This window comes from Malaclemys terrapin, chromosome 5 (assembly GCF_027887155.1).
Source record: "Malaclemys terrapin pileata isolate rMalTer1 chromosome 5, rMalTer1.hap1, whole genome shotgun sequence".
Lineage (NCBI taxonomy): Eukaryota > Metazoa > Chordata > Testudines > Emydidae > Malaclemys > Malaclemys terrapin.
Window position 1 is genome coordinate 34313765 of NC_071509.1, and position 16954 is coordinate 34330718.

Here is a 16954-nt window from a genome sequence, read left to right on the forward strand (position 1 = left end):
TAAATTTTATTTCAAAATTGCCAAATAATCAGTGTTACCAGAAAGGTAGTGCAAGAAAACAACCTGCTTAGATATACCATTAAAAAAAAAAAGATTTCACATCATAGATTTTCTCATAGGCGGCTCATCTGGAAATGCTGTAGAGACATCAAGGAACACATGGGGCAAAGGGAGTGTTCTGTGTCTGTGGAATACAACCTCTTTTGCCAACTTAAAAAAAAAAAAAACCCAAACCTTCAATGTGTCCAAAGGACATCTCATCAAGTCCTCCGCAAGGAGGATAGTCACCTTGATGCTCTGTCATAAAGGACAAAAGTTAAGAGATAATGTAATGCTGAAATAGTCTTCTAGGGAAAATATGTATTATAGACAAGTACCCCTTTTTCTTCTTTCCTATATTTTCCAAGAATTCAAAACTAGGGGAGGCAGCAGCAGACAAGGCATGGGACTGGTTCTATTCTTTATTCTCCCATTGACTAGCTGACTGGGTGACTGTAGGCAATGCAACGTAACCACTATGGCCTTAATCTAGTGAACCATTTAAGCTTTTGCTCAACTTTAAGCATTAGTAGTCCCACTGAAATAAAGAAAGGTTGAATTAAATGAGAATAATACATTCTTTCCCAAACATGTACAACAGAATTATACTTACAATCTAACAAGATTTATGAGTCCTCTAAATATATCTGCATTCAGGCAGCCTATTTTGTTGTTACTTAAGTCTCTACAAGGAGAAAGCAAAACAAATATTAATAGCTTCATTTCATCATACAATATATATACTACAAAAAAGGTACTTTAACTGAATAATGGGTCATGCTAAACAGTCTTCACGAACAGAAAACAGAAGATGTTGGGCTAGTTGACTATGTGCTGAACTCTTTCAAAAGGCTTTTGTTATTTAGGCCAGGTCAACACCACAAAAGGGCTTGCGGTCATAACTATACCAACATACACTCGTAGCATAGACACAGCTTATACTAATAAGAAGTGCTTTTGCCAATATAGTTTATACAAGTTCCCAGAGCAAAATATGTGACACTGTCAAAATGTGTTATAAATGGGTTATGCTGTTATAAAATTTTTGTCCACACTAAGGCTTTTGCCAGTACAGAAATGTCAAAAATATCACACCCCTAACTAACACTATAATACCAGCAAGTTTCTAGCATAGATCTGACCTTATTCAAATTGCAAAATGGCCCCAGTAAAGAAAATTCAGCCCTCTAGGCCCAAATTTGCATCGGAATATTTGTACATATAAATACTACTTAATGTAAGGAACACAGATTTGGTCCCTCAACTGCTTATTTTTTAAGTCGTCAAAAGATGACTACCTAATTTAATTTCCCTTTAGACTTTTTTTTTTCCCCCCCAATGACAGATAAACTGCTAGAATCCATGTGAGGACTTTCACCATCGAAAGTCGTAGGAAGGCACATGCATTTTATAATCACTACAGTTTTGATTAATTACTATCAACCAGTTTCTTTCAAGATCCTCCAAATTTTATGGAGCTGGACTTTTGGCTCCTCGGGTGTTATCTATCTATCGTAAGGTTTTATGCTGGCACCCATCACTGAAGTATCACAACACCTTCCATATAAAATCAATTAGCAACATCAAGTCCCTAATGAACCTCATGGATTCTCTGGCTTTTCCCTATTTTGGAGTATAAAATGTTACATTTTTGATTGGCTGATTGATTTGTTTGCATTTTTACATAGGAAGCAGGGCAGGCAGATGGGGTTTTAGTACTGTGGGTATTCTTTTTTAAATGGTGGAAACACTTTGCCAAAGAAGAAGGTTTTACATCATTTCCTAAAGGCGATCTCTACATTTGCCTAAACTCCTCTGGAAATTCATTCCATAGTCAGAACCCCGCTAACAAAAATGCTTTGTCTCTAGCTCTCAGGTGCTTCATTATGGTCTTTGCAATTTGCACTGTCCCAAAGACGCACAACTGTCTCAGTAGTTAATAGATTTAATATAGCTGCGGCTTGGTCCATTAGTTGTTTGGAAGATAGTACCAAGCTCTTAAACTGGCAAGAGCTGATGGGCTTGAGTTCACAGCAGCCCAAACCATAGAGGTTTTCGATCAGCAGCAGCCTGTGTATTGTTTTCAAATTAAGCTTCAAATACAGTATCTCCCACTAATCCAATCTGGAGAAGATAAATACACAGAACACTGTGGGAAGGTGCTCATCACACAATGGAGGTAAAAATGGTATTTTTATATGTTATATGAACATCCAAGCCTTATGAGGAGTCAAACAGGACCCAGAGGCTTCACACCACTTCCAACAAGCTCTTCCAAACATTTCTCCCTTCCAGCCAGCATTATTTCAGTCTTGCCTGAGCTGAATTTCAGCCAGCTGCTTTTCATCCAAGACCTGATGTCTTGACAGTATTTGGACAACTTAGGGCTTGTCTATATTGGCACTTTACAGCACTGCAACTTTCTCGCTCAGATGTGTGAAAAAACACCCCCCTGAGCGCAGTTTCAGCGCTGTAAAACACCAGTGTAGACAGTGCACCAGCGCTGGGAGCCGTGCTCCCAGTGCTGGTAGCTACGCCCCTCGCGGAGGTGGTTCTTTTAGAGTGCTGGGAGAGCTCTCTCCCAGCGCTCTACTGCAACTACACAAGACATGTTAAAGCGCTGCCGTGGCAGTGCTTTATCATTGCCAACGTAGACTAGCCCTTAGTGGTGGTGGTTGCATCAATGGAGAACAAGACATACAACTGAATCATCACCATACTGTTGACAGTTTTATAAAACAGCACTCCACGGGTGAGGACCTTTAGGGAAGAGGAGCAGTTACCAGTCACCACTCTCAGAGTTCTGTTGGAGATGAATGATTGGAGCCATTGTAGTGTTGTGCTGACTACTCCCACTATTTCACATGAGCAGGTTAGAGGTACCAAAGAAACAAGCTGTTAGATGAGCCAGGTAAGCATTTAATTTTTTAAAAATGCTTAAATTTTAAGCACATGCTTAAGTACTTTCCTGAGCTGAGACCTGACTGACCGATTTATTTAGTGCCTATAACATTAGCTAATTAGGAGCTACCAAGATATTTCTAGAGCATTGGTCATCACAGTACATGGAAACTAAACATCACCAAAAAGTCTATAACTTAAAAAATTCTATCTGCCCCACAGATTTTTGAAAATCTTTCAGAGAAAGGAATAAAAGAAAGGATGGTTCTCCTGCTGGGATCTTGTTTTCCAAGTTTCAGCCTGGGGCAAGTTTTTACAGCCTAGACATAAATCCTAGAAATATGTATAATAGGAGAGTTGGCACAACCTTAATAATGTAGCAATAATAGCACTATAACTTTCACTAAGATATTAATAACTAGGGACTTGGTATTCTTCTATGACCTTTTTAAGGAAGCCACCATGAAGTAGTTCTCTGTACTTCAGAGGGTTATTCCTGATGACATCAAAGCTTTAGATGAATATGAAGCCACTTGTGGCTCAAGACATAATACACAGGGAGAGTGATAGCGCAATTACTGACAGAAAATATCCAATAAACTGGTTATGAAAGGTTGGCAAGCCACATGTAGCTCTCCAAAGCATAATTTGACTCAGAAAAGCAGCTCTGAAAATGGTAGCAAAGTTTTGTGTGTGGTCTTTCAATGATTTCTCTATTAAATGTGCTCAATTACAGGAGATCGTGATTTTGTTTGCTTTTAAACTGCCAACCCCTCAAACTTAATCTGGAATCTGAAAAAAAAAAAAAAAAAAAAACACATAACTAAATAAGATACTTACAGTCTTTTTAGAGATGGAAGCCCCATAAAAGCACCTGGATCTATAATACTAATAAGATTGTTCTTTAGGTCCCTGTTAAAAAATTGTGTAAAAGAGAAAGGTAAAATATTAAAATTTATGGCAGAGAAACTGACTTTTTATAAAGAACTGAAAACCTTTAAATTGCAAATGAGCTTCCTTCTGACTTTTGTCAGAAAGCACAGAATACATACTTATTTTCTAACATTTTTCAATTTTTACTCATTATCTTTGATATTTTTCCACAATAAGGGATATAAACATTTCTTCTTTTCATTTAAATATGCCATCAATTGTATCTCTTACCATATTGTAATATATCTTTGATAGATTCCCACCCTTACATCATGATCATTAGAGTGCATATTAACCTACATTGAGCAATATGTAATGTGATTTTTCTTTTCTGCTACCTGAGTTTTACTGCTCTGAGTTGACGAACTGTGGAGCAAAGAAAATGAGACAACACCCTGTGCCCATTGAATTCAACGTCTAAGCTCCCACTGACTTCAATGGTGTAGGATTAGGGCCTTGGATCAGAACACCAGATGGAGTTAGGATGGCTGTAGACAATGGATCGTGTGATGTGTCCTGATTTGGGGACAACTTATACCTTCAAGTAAGCGGCACTGCTAGGGGTATCCACCTGGCCCCACAGTATGCCCACATTTTTATGGCTGACTTAGAAAGACGCTTCCTCAGCTCTCGTCCCCTAGCGCCCCTCCATCGCTACATTGATGACATCTTTATCGTATCGACACAGGGGAAGGAGGCCCTTGAACAATTCCACCTGGATTTCAACAATTTCCACCCCACCATTAACCTCAGCCTGGACCAGTCCACACAAGAGATCCACTTCCTGAACACTACAGTGTAAATAAGTGATGGTCACATAAACACTACCCTATACCAGAAACCTACTGACTGCTATACTTACCTACATGCCTCCAACTTCCATCCAGGACACATCACACAATCCATTGTCTATAGCCAAGCCCTAAGATACAACCGTATTTGCTCCAATTCCTCAGACAGAGACAAATACCTACAAGATCTTTATCAAGCATTTTTAAAATTACAATACACACCTGGGGAAGTGAGGAAACAGATTGACAGAGCGAGACGGGTACCCAGAAGTCACCTACTACAGGACAGGCGCAACAAGGAAAACAACAGAATACTACTGGCCATCATGTACAGCCCCCAGCTAAAACCTCTCCAGCACATCATCAACAATCTACAACCTATCCTGGAAAACGATCCCTCACCCTCACAGACAGGAGGCAGGCCAGTCCAAGCTTACAAACAGCTCCCCAACCTGAAGCAAATATTCACCAGCAACTACACACCACGCCACAGAAACACTAACCCAGGAACCAATCCCTGTAACAAACCCCGTTGCCTACTCTGTCCCCATATCTACTCTAGCGACACCATCAGAGGACCCAACCACATCAGCCACACCATTAGGGGCTCATTCACTTGCAAATCTACTAATGTGATATATGCCATCATGTGCCAGCAATGCCCCTCTGCCATGTACATTGGCTAAACAGGACAGACTCTACATAAAAGAATAAATGAACACAAATAAGACATCAGGAATGGTAACATACAAAAGCCTGTAGGAGAACACTTCAATCTCCCTGGACATTCAACAACTGATTTAAAAGTAGCCGTCCTTGAACACCACCACCACCACCACCACCTTCAAAAACAGACTTCAAAGAGAAACTTCAAAGCTACAATACATTTGCAAACTTAACACCATTAATTTGGGCTTGAATAGGGACTGGGAGTGGCTGGCTTGCTACAAAAGCAATTTCCCCTCTCTTGGTATTGAGATGTCATCAATTATTGGGAGTGGACCACATCCACCCTGACTGAATTGGCCTGATCAACACTGGTTCTCCACTTGTAAGATAACTCACTTCTCTTCCTGTGCCAGTATATTTATGCCTGTATCTGTAATTTTCACTCCATGCATCTGAAGAAATGGGTTTTTTACCCACGAAAGCTTATGCCCAAATAAATCAGTTAGCCTTTTAGGTGCCACTGGACTCCTCGTTATTTTATGAACTCTAAGTTTAATTTGTGCTTTTGGTTCTTATCTTTAATACACATTACAATTTAATTTGAGACAGAGAAATTATTTGTCTGGCCAGTATTTACATAGTTTTAGAACAAATAGACATAGCAGAAGAACTCTAAAAAATGTTCCCAACTCCTTATTCATTCAAACTCTTGGTTGCTTACCAATTTAATCTCAAAACTTCTCTTATGTTATTTCTCTGAGGTAAAATTCTGGCCCCACTGACATCAATCGGGAGTTTTCTCATTGACTCTGGTGGGGCCAGGATTTCATCCTTGAAGTCTAAATACATATCTGTATTTATTTTGATTAGTCACGGATTTGATGCATTTATTTCTAAATGTTTGCTCATCATATTAGGGCTAGCAAACTGCTGCTGCAATCCAAAAAATTATAAAGCTGGGGAGAAGGGGAAATTTAAAATCCCCAGTTAGTTAAAGGTGGGGAGGGGGAGAATAGAAGTATCTCCTAAATCTACTACATTGATGAATATTCTGCCACCAGATAAAAGCGCACATCACTCAAACAAGGGGATAAAGTCTCTACTGTCACACATGTATGTTTACATCAAGTGTAAATTTCACTACTAAATGATTCTCTGGTATCTGGAGGGGACCTTTTTGGGCAAGGAGAGCTTTGTAGCTTGGTGCTTTGAATCTAAGATCTCATGGAAGTATAACTCCATGGAGTGTTCCTTCTCATCTCACTTATTTGGACTATCTTTCCCAGTGCAATGACTAGGAGCCCACTTTCTCTCTGAACAACAATGGGAAGATACAATAACCTAGGAGTCTGGAGGACTATACAGCCAGCTTCCCTCAAGGGTGCTGCTGAATTAGCTACTGATGCTATGATAGATATGAGAAGACTACACACTATCTTCCCATCTCCCATATCTTGCGCATGGAGAACAGGAGGCATTTATTCTTTGGATTATTTCTTAGTATTATTTTAAAGCCACCTCTACATTGCTTCAGGTACATTCACAGATGCACAAAATACAAATAAATAAAACTGTAGATATGGACCATATTACCTTTTCTTCACTGTCCTATATCCACCTAAATTGAAACTCCCCCCCAATGGAAAAACCTGTGAGAACAAATCTTGGCAACTTGCCTGACAGTCTATTAATCTGGGTTACTACAGACCATCGTGGGGGGAGTGAATTCCAGAATCAAGGACTCCCAAGATACTTTCTGCAGCCCTTTCTTGTTTAAACCTGGGAAGTGAGAGTTACTCATCCTGTGCAATAACTGAGGTTCTTTGAGATGTGCTCCCCTCTGGGTGCTCCACCTTAGGTGCGCTCGGTAGCAGTGCCTGTTGGACCGCATGTGCGCTCCTCCCCATCTCGCCTCATGAGCAGCGGGTATATAGCACTTAGCAGTCCAACCACCCGCATGCAGTTCCTTCTCTACTGCAGAGTCAATGCTTCAACTCCTAAGGACGGGGGAAGAGGGCTGGTAGTGGAGCACCCACAGGGGGACACATCTTGAAGAACCTCAGTTGCTACACAGGGTGAATAACCTTCCCCTTCTTCTTCTTCTTCTTCAAGAAGTCTCCCTGTGAGTGCTCCAATTTAGGTGACTGTAGAGCAGTGCCCTTAGTTAGTAGGCTGGGGCTTTGGAGTTGGATTTGTTTAAGAGGATAGGCCAGTCTGTCCTAGTATAGTATCTGATGCCAAGTCCTGGGTGATCGTGTAATACTGTATGAATGCATTCGTTGACATCCAGGTAGCTGCTTTACAAATGTCCATAACTTCCACACTTTTCAGGAAGGTTATCGAAGTGGAAAGCAACTGAGTAGAATAGGTTTGAGTTCCTAGCGGTGGTTGTAGATTATGTTGCTGGTAGCAAAGATGAATGCATTCTGAAATCTATATTGAGAGCGTTTGTTTGGATATGGCAGACCCTCTTGATCTTTCTGCAAAAGACAGGCATAATCATGGTGATTTTCTGAACAGTTTAGTTCTTTCAAGAAAAAAAGGCCAGCGCCCTTCTAATATTTAAGGTGTGTGATGTGGCTTCTTGCTGTTTTGCCATGTAGTTTGAGGAAGAAATATTGACGGTGACTATGTTCGTTCAGATGAAACAATGACGATACTTTATGAGCCCACCCAAAGTTGCAACCCAATGTGACCTTATCCTGGAAGAAAACTGTGTACGGGGGTATGCCATGACGGCCCCTATTTCCCCTATCTATTGAGCATATGTGATGGCTATGAGAAAGGCTGTCTTCGTGGATAAGTGTATGTAGTAACAGGTCGCCATGGATTCAAACGGGGAGCTGGTGAGGCAGTATAAGACTAGGTTGAGATCCCAAGGTGGGATGGGATCTCAGACTTCTGGGCATAGGTTTTGAAGGCCCTTGAGGAATCTTTGTATCATCAAATAGGTAAATAACAAATGATCATCAGTCGTATGATGGAATGCTATAATGGCAGCGAGATGTACTCTAATGGAGCTTGTGAATAGTCCTGACTTTTTGAGCTCTAGGATGTAATTCAGTACATGTGGTAAAAGAGAGCTCAGCACTGTGACATGTTTGTTGTCGCACCAAGTCCGGAACTTTTGCCATTTGCAAAGGTAAATATAGTATGTGGTGAAGCATCTGCTATTTAAAAGGGTTTCCTTTACCCCTTCAGAACAGGTCACCTCATGAGCCTAGAACCATGCCTTCAGAGGGAGAAGCTCCAGATTCAGATGGTGAATTTGGTGTGCGTTCTAAGAGAGGAGATGTAGAGCCAGTTGAAGGGATATCAGTGGACAAACCACCATGCTCAATAGGTAAGGATATCACATTTTCCGGGCCATGTTGAGACTATTAGGATTACTCTGGCCTCTTCTACTTTTACCTTGTGTAGCACCTTGAATAGTAAGGGAAAAGCTGGAAAGGCATAGAGCAGAGGTGCATTCTATTTGATAAGGAAGGCATCTCCCAGAGATTGGTGACCCAAACTCATCCTTGAACTAATAGTGGGCATTTTGTGTTTCCTGATGTAGCGAATAGATCTATTTTCAGAAATCGCCACCAGTTGAAGACTGCTAGTAGGGTTGTTGTATCTATCTTCCATTCATTCTCGTGAGACTTTCCTGCTTAACAAGAGTCCATTGGGGTGTTTTGGTGACTCTGTATGCATGTGGCCAAGATACTGATGCCATGCTGAATGCACCAGTTCCACAATTTTTAGCACTTCAGTGCACAGGAATTGACACTTCTCTCCTTCGTCTGTTGATATAAAACATGCAGGCGATGTTGTCCATCGTTACCCTTATATTTTTGTTCCTGAGTACTGGTAGAAGTGTTGGCATACATGGTGAACTGCACATTGACTCTGATGGGAACTGCTTGCTCTGTATTGTGTGGTTCTGTAGGTGTGCTCCCCAACTGAGTAGGGAGACGTCGGCTGTCAATATCAGGGATGGTGATAGTTGCAGGAAGGGAATTCTAGTACAGACATTGTGGGGTTTCGTCCATCAGTCTAATGAGTCCCTGACTTTCAGTGGTATCTACAAAGATTTGTAGAGGCTGTGTCTGTGTGGCACAACTGTTTGGAGCCAGCCCTGGAGGCAGCATATATGTAATCTGGCATGTTTTACCATGAATGCAGCCACTGTCATATGACGGAGCAACTGTAAACAAATTCTGACCAAGACCTGTGGACTGATTCGAACGTGGGTAATTAGACTGACTATCATGGTAAATCTGTGGGTTGGTTGGAACGCTTTGGTCTCTAACTGCATCGAATTGGGCTCCGATAAATTCCAGTTGTTGTACCATTGTCTATGTTGATTTTAGCGTGTTTATTTTGAGGCCTAGTTTTGAGAAGAGGTCCATCATCTTTCATATGGCTACAAGTTCGAGAAGGAGCTTTGATCAGACAATCATCTAGGTATGGATGCTGTGAAAAGGGTAATGCTCCAACCCCAAGACAAATCTGAGGAATTTCCCATGAGAAGAGCGTATGGTGATGTGGAAATATGCATCTTGGAGATCGAGGGCAGAGAACCAGCCCCCCGCTGTTCCAGTGCTGAGATTATTGTTGATAACATGACCATCTTGAACCGTTGTAGTTTCACAAACTTGTTGAGGTTTCTCAAATCTAGGATCAGCCTCCACCCACCGTTTTTCTTTTGGATTATGAAGTAGTTGGAATAAAATCCTTTCCCTGTGTGTTGGAATGGGACTGGTTCTACGGCACCCAATCGTAGGAGGTGATTTCTTTCATCTTGCAGAAGATGCTCATGAGAAGGATCCCTGAAGAGGGACGGGAAGAGGGTGTGTGTAGGCAGGAGGGAGAGAAATGGAATCAAGTATCTCATTGCTGGTGATTCCCAGTACCCACTTGTCGGAGGTGATCTTCCATCACATTGGGTGGAATGTGATCAAACGGTTGCCAAACTGAAGCAGTATTTTTGATGGCTGCACCACATGGCCCAGGGGAGGCATCTCGAGGTTTCAACCAAATTCTCACAACTTGTTTTGAGGTAGGTGGATGGGGCACACACAACTGTGTTGAGGCCTGGCTATGCTGGGGAGGGGGGGGGGGGGGGGAGGGAAAGCCCTCTGTTGTCTGCGCTGCATTGCATTTTGTAGTGTCATTGTGGGAGGAAACAGAGGTCGAGATCTCGGAGTAGGTTGGTACCTACCGTGTTTTCTCTTCAGTGTTGGTGTATAGATGACGAGTGATGTAATGTCCCTCCTGAATCCTGCCCAAGCAGCAGCAGTTCCAGGAGAGGCTGGAGCAGCAACCCTGAGGAGCACCCAAGCATAGGTCACTGGGGCGGTCCCACGGACGGCTGGAGCAGCAGCCCTGGAAGCTGTCATCAGAGCAGTCCCCAGGGGCCTCCAGAGCAGCGGGGCCCCAGGAGCAGAGATTTAGTCATTAGTATTTATAGCAAAATTCATGGACAGGTCATGGGCCATGAATTTTTGGTTTTTGCCTATGACATGTCCGTGACTTTTACTAAAAATAAACCATGACTAAATCTTAGCCTTACTAATAAGGCCTAATTGACTGGGAGTGTGGACTGGGAGCTGATATGGAGGTCTGCATTACGTCCAGCAGCTTGTGTTGTGGTTCTCACACTTCTTCCAACAGGATCTGAAGAAAGTCTGCTATCCTTCAAAACATGTCTTGAAATTGTTTAAAGTCATCAGCAGATATGGGGAGTTGTGACACAATCGCCTCATCCGGTGAGGACGAGATGTTGACTGATGGTGTGACTTGCTCCTCCAGTCCTTCCTCATGCTCCTCGAAAGATTCTACCTCAGTTTTGGGAAGACTGAATACAGAGAAGAATGCAGACTGTCTGTGTTGATCCCTCTGAGTAATGGGCAGTTTGGGAAACTGTTGCCTGCACGCAGCTCAAGGATCCCAATACGGTCAGTGTGTGGGCAAGACATATGAGGTGGCATCCATTGATGCCTGTATCAAGGTCCTGGATCAGTTCTGATCTCCTGGTACCAAGGGCGTGTGTATTGTTCGCGTTGTGCAGCCCCCGGATATGAGGGGATGGTGCACTGTATAACTGCACAAGGTTCTTCATTCTCCTCACTAGAAAAGGAGAGCAGTTCTAGATGGCGATGGGGAGCAGTGGGGTATCAGCTGCGTCTCTGGGGGGAGGTGTGTACCCGCTGGGAGGTTGGTACAGATGAGGGGCAACTTCAGGGCTTCAGAGACAAGCAGGTCTTTCTGAACTCCTGTGGCATCAGCATCAACACATCAGTACTGTGGGCTGCACTTGCGTCAGTTCCGTGAAAGATCTAGGCATTGGTGCATCAGTTTCATGAAAGATCTAGGCACTGGTGCAGATGCTGTTGGTCCAATGGTGCCGAGTTCACTCTGCATTCTCCTGAATGGCAGTAGATGGTGCCAAAGGCTTAATCAGTGTTGAAGCACTTGGTGCCATATGGTTAGTTGGAGGCTTTGGGCCTCTCTTTGCCAGTACTGTGTGACACTACCATCTTACGTGGTCCTGCCATCTTAGGGTCCTTGGACTTAGTAGTAGTGGCAGTACTGGAGGTCCCTGGGCAGGCAATGGAACTAAGTCTAGTTGCGGAAGATGTCGAGGCTACCAACTTTGTGGGGGACTCTTTTCTCTGGAATGGCTCCTTGATAGGCAAGCTCAGGGTCTGTTTCTTGCCATCTTTATGAGAGTCTAGCTTTTCTCTTTTCAGTGTGTGAGTGCAGGGTGGCAGATGACGGTGACGAAAGTGACCGCTGGCCTGGAGAGGCACGCTCCATCATTAAAAGTTTTAACTTCAGGTCATGGTTCTATGGGGTCCGCACTTTTCAGTTGGGCAATCAGTGCATTTCTGTGGTATGTGCCCCTCCCCAACACAATGAATGTGCCATGAGTGCCCGTCACTTATGAATAGGCACCTCTTAAACCCGGGGGATCCAGGCATACCCTCTACAGGGAAGTTTTCCCTGCACAGGAAGAATCTTGGGGGAAAAAAAAAAAAAAAAAAAAACTAATCTAACCTAAGGAGTAACGGGGAGGAAAGCAAACAAAAAATGTTTTTTTCCCCCCTCAGGAGGGAAGGGAAGAAAATAAACAGAAGCGACTATCAATTATATACTCTCAACAGAACACTAACATTACTAAAGGCATTAAAGACTTTTCTATAAAAGGCTGTGCTATAAATTCTGTCCTGGACTAAGGGCTGTTGAGAACAACAGAGGGCAGTTGGACTTCACAGCACTATATTGCTGCCACTCACGGCGCAAGATGGGGCAGAGCGCACATGCAGCCCAACAGGCACTACTACCAAAGATCTCCAATCCTAGATGCAGGGACGCAAGCACACCTAACGTGGAGTGGCCACAGGGACACTACTTGAAGAAGAACTGCTAGTTCAAGAACCTCACCAGATCTCAACTGCCACAGAACCATATGAAAAGAGAGGTAGATATTTAGAATTTTATCACCTAAAACTTATACATACATGCTGGTGGCAAGGAATAAGAACTTAAGTTTAAAAATTCTGGAAGCCAGTGGATATGGGATTTGGGGCTGAAAGAGAAAATGAGCTGGTTTTACTTATAAATAACCATAATGTGCCAAACTTAAAACTATCTTCTCAAAGAAAAAGAGTGCCAAAAGCTCTTGAAAGTCTAACACTTGCCAGACCTTTCACAGAAGCTATACAAAACATTCACGCTTAGACTCAGGAAAGCATTTAAGCATTTGCTCAAGTCTGCACTTAAGAACATGCTTAACTTTAAATATTTGCTTAAACGCCATTGACTTAGTGACTAAAAATAGCTACAATTACTAGCGCTGAAATAATTTTAAAAATTACTTTACTTATTTTTCATATTTATGCTACCTGATTTAGCATTACACGCAGTTTAGGCAACAGACTAGTCTAACTTTAGTTTATAGTCAGCTTTACTTTGTGATTCTGATGCAATTACAATGCAGCAACGTTTAGGCTGCAAACACTGCAGAGGAATGCTTAAATCCCCCTGAAAAAACAGAACACCTTTCAGATTTTTAAATTCATGCATATTGACTAGAATTCTGTTGATTAGGTATGTACTTAAAAAAAGCAAAACCTTAACTTTGGATTTAAACTACGAGTGTCTTAAAATAAACAATTTAAAACCTCTTATGCATCAACATAGCAGTTAATTATGTCTCACTAAAAAAAATTACTAATTAACTCAGTACTGACAGCCAATTTTTTTTGTGCTCTTGAAAAGTGAGAAATACAGAAGTTATCTCTGGCAGCTCTTCAGCATTCTTGAAAGATACTGAGGCCTTGGCTACACTCGCGGATTCACAGCGCCGCCAACGCTGCGAGAGAGCTCTCACGCAGCGCTGCAAGTACTCCACCTCTCCGAGGGGAATAGCTTGCAGCGCTGCAAGCGAGCGTGCAGCACTGCAGGCGCTAATTATACTGGCGCTTTACAGCGCTGCACTTGGGGGGGGGGGGGGGGCGAGGTGTGTTTTCCACACCCCTGAGCGCAGCAAATGCAGCGCTGTGAATTGCCAGTGTAGCCAAGGCCTGAATGTACCCACAGTTGGTGAAACTGTCACAGCCTCCAGGTTCAAGAGCAGGTTCTAAATAAAGATGTAACAGTGGTGAGCAAATGGAGAAACCACATTAGAACCATTCTGAGGATAAAGAGTCTTGTCAGAAGGTGTTGCTTTTTCCCCCCCCCACTAGCCATTCTGTTGATACATGCATTTACAATCTTAGCAACAACAAACGAGGCAACTTACCACCACTTTAAAAATATTTCTCTTGAATAAAGTTCAACCAGCATAATGAAGTTATCTTTATATAAACTGTTTACTATTCTGAGTACATTTTGAAATAAATATAGTCAAACACTCCTGCAGCAATCTATTAAAAACAGTTCATATGATAAAGCAATGTTGCCAATACCTCAGCTTTGGTCCATCAACTTATCTGCTCTCCCTGTCACAACAAGGAGGTTGTTTTCGGCTCACAGACCTTCTCATAGCGGTCTTGTGTGAGTGGCTTGTCTCTCTGGGCTCACATCCCTAAGACATAAAACGTTGCAGTGAGAGTTCCCACCAGGATTCTGGGGGTTGAAGGGCTGACTCCATGGGCAGGAGTTTGAGCCTTAACTCTGTCTTTCCTGGACCTGGGCTTCAATTGTTGGCATAAGCCACACTTTTGTGGAATGTGCTTTTCCCCCAGCAGCAAACGCACTGCAAGTATCCGTCAGTTGCTGGGTTAGAGTCCTTGCAATTGAGGCACTTTTTGAACCCTGGGGAACCGGGCATACCCTTGTGCAAAGGGGTCCCCCACACGAAGGCTGATGGGAGGAAAACACTTTCTTTTTCGTTTTTAAGGCACTGCCAAAGAAAATGTAAACAAGGTAATGAAAGAAAATAGCTTCAAGGGAAGCTAAAATTAGCAAATCTAAAGGAGTTGTTGATCCGTGAATGGACATCTTTAGCTCAGTCTCTAGCCGGGGCGGTTGAGAAGGAACTGAGGAGGATTGCCTGCACACGCTGGCTGCTCCTCCTGGCAAGTAAGGAGCAGCGCACGTGCAGGTGGGATGGACTGCTACCAAAGTTCTCATATCAGCAATGCAGGGACGCAGACACACCTACAATAGAGCACTCATAGGGTCAATACTTGAAGAAACAATGTTATCAAGGAAAAAACATTTTAAATGTGACCTACAAAGAACTGATAGACATCCATTGGAATTCTATCTATTGTCAATGAACTTGAGATGACCACACTAGAAAACATCAGTTCCGAAATCATACAGTGGTGTGAAGTGCTGGTATTAGTCAGGGAAGCTGGTGGAGATCAAGTGCTGTGGAAGTTGGTCCACCACACCTTAAAGCTATGTCTACACTAGAGATCTTATAGCGGCACAGCTGTACTAATGCAGCTGCATTGCTGTAAGACCTTTTATGTAGCTGCTCAATGCCGATGGGAGCGCGCTTTCCCATTGACATAGCACTGTGCACACTGCCAGTTATGTCGGCAAAAGTCATGTTGCTCGGGGGAGTGTTTTTTTCACTCCTCCAAGCAATGGAAGTTTTGCTGACATGAGTGGTAGTGTAGACATGGTCAAAGAAACCTCGTCCAGAAATAGAAAATTGGAGAGAGGACAGTACTTAGCAAGACTGGCAGCATATAACAGCAGTTCCTTGAATACAGACTATGACATGCTTCAAGGAAAGAGTGGTTATCTCATGAGAGGCTAAAGCCAGGGTCAAATAAAAAAATTACTTTACAGTGGTCAGCCTTCAGTTTTCCCTAAGATATAGAAACAGTAACCTCAGTATCTCTAGTATACCCTACAATTAATGGACAGAAAAATCTAGAATTTTGAAAAACCAAGTAATTTAGCTATTTAAAAACAATAACTGAAGCCATCACTGACTCTAGTGACCTTGTCAGCAGAACAGAACAGAAGGAGAAGTCTTTGCAGCAGACAGCACCTGGGCAAACAGCCAGGTACGATTAGTCAGCTCGCAACCCTGGTCAGCTCTGCAGAGAGAGATTTAGCAATGCTAAAGCCAAAATGGCTTTCTTGGCCTTTCACAATGCCACTGTATAGGCTTTCTTGAACTCCTTGTGCCTGAAGCAATCCAGTATGACTTAGGTCACTTGCTTTCCGGTCTCCTACTCCTTACCCCTATACTTCATCTGACAAAATTCATTAGTGAATCAAGTTATTCCCCGGGTGAGACTGCAATCAAAGCATCTTGAAAAATCTAATCCAAGAAACAACAAGAATATTTAAAGGTAGGTAATCCAGGTTCAGACTGAATCACATAGAACACTTCAGAGAAACCATGATAAAGGAAGAGAAAAGCCTCTTTCAGTCACAGTATATGATTTCAAGAAGTTTTTTTTATGGTCAAAACTATTAACGTTCAGAGCATGTTGTCTGCCAGCACACTACAGGCTAGTCTCCATTTATGGTTCATCTATTACAGGCAATCTACATATTAAAGTGACCTATAAGTATAGTGGAAACAGAGCGGTTATTTAGGAGTCACCATATCAACAACAGACGAATACAGTAGAACCCCATTTATTTGACTCTCCATTAAGACGGAGAGCCAGACAACCAGCGCACACAGGTCCAGAAGTGGGCAATCTCTCTGGTGGCCACTAGATGGTGCTGCAGCATTCTCTGGTTTATCCAGATTTTCAATTATCCAATCTGGCCCCAGTCCCAATTAGATCAGATAAATGGGGTTCTGATGTATTAACTATTAACCCACTGATGTACTGCATTCTCCCTGAAAAAGGTCAGACTCAAGAGTCAAATAATCTGAGGGTATGTGTATACTTCACACTCCTTACGACATCGTGTAGAGTACATACATTATGTGCCACCCTAAAACAGGTATAAACACAGTGAGATACAGCTTAGGCAAGAAGAGTAAAAACATGCCTGAAACATTAGGATAAATACCCTACACACCCCTATACATGCCTAAGCAGAGTCTCTCCTGTCTACACTGCAGGGAAAAATTCCGACAGCTCAGAAGCAGCGGGGAAAGTCTCCAGCAGCTGCCTGCTGCTGGAGCCTCTCTCTGCCATGTGGAT

General features: G+C 42.6%; 1 protein-coding gene across 3 annotated transcripts in view; it reads right to left on the reverse strand.

The window, feature by feature from the left end:
- ADGRA3 (adhesion G protein-coupled receptor A3) overlaps positions 1 to 16954 on the reverse strand; it is a 155132-nt gene that overhangs the window by 109607 nt on the left and 28571 nt on the right. For 2 of the 3 annotated variants that reach the window (XM_054029278.1, XM_054029275.1), the window contains exons 3-4: positions 3781 to 3852; positions 653 to 724 (exon numbers count right to left, since the gene is read on the reverse strand). In XM_054029278.1, the coding sequence (XP_053885253.1) occupies positions 653 to 724; positions 3781 to 3852 (144 nt within the window). Of the gene's footprint in view, positions 1 to 652; positions 725 to 3780; positions 3853 to 14290; positions 14360 to 16954 lie in introns of those variants that run through there. The other variant, XM_054029276.1, reaches the window with a different exon arrangement.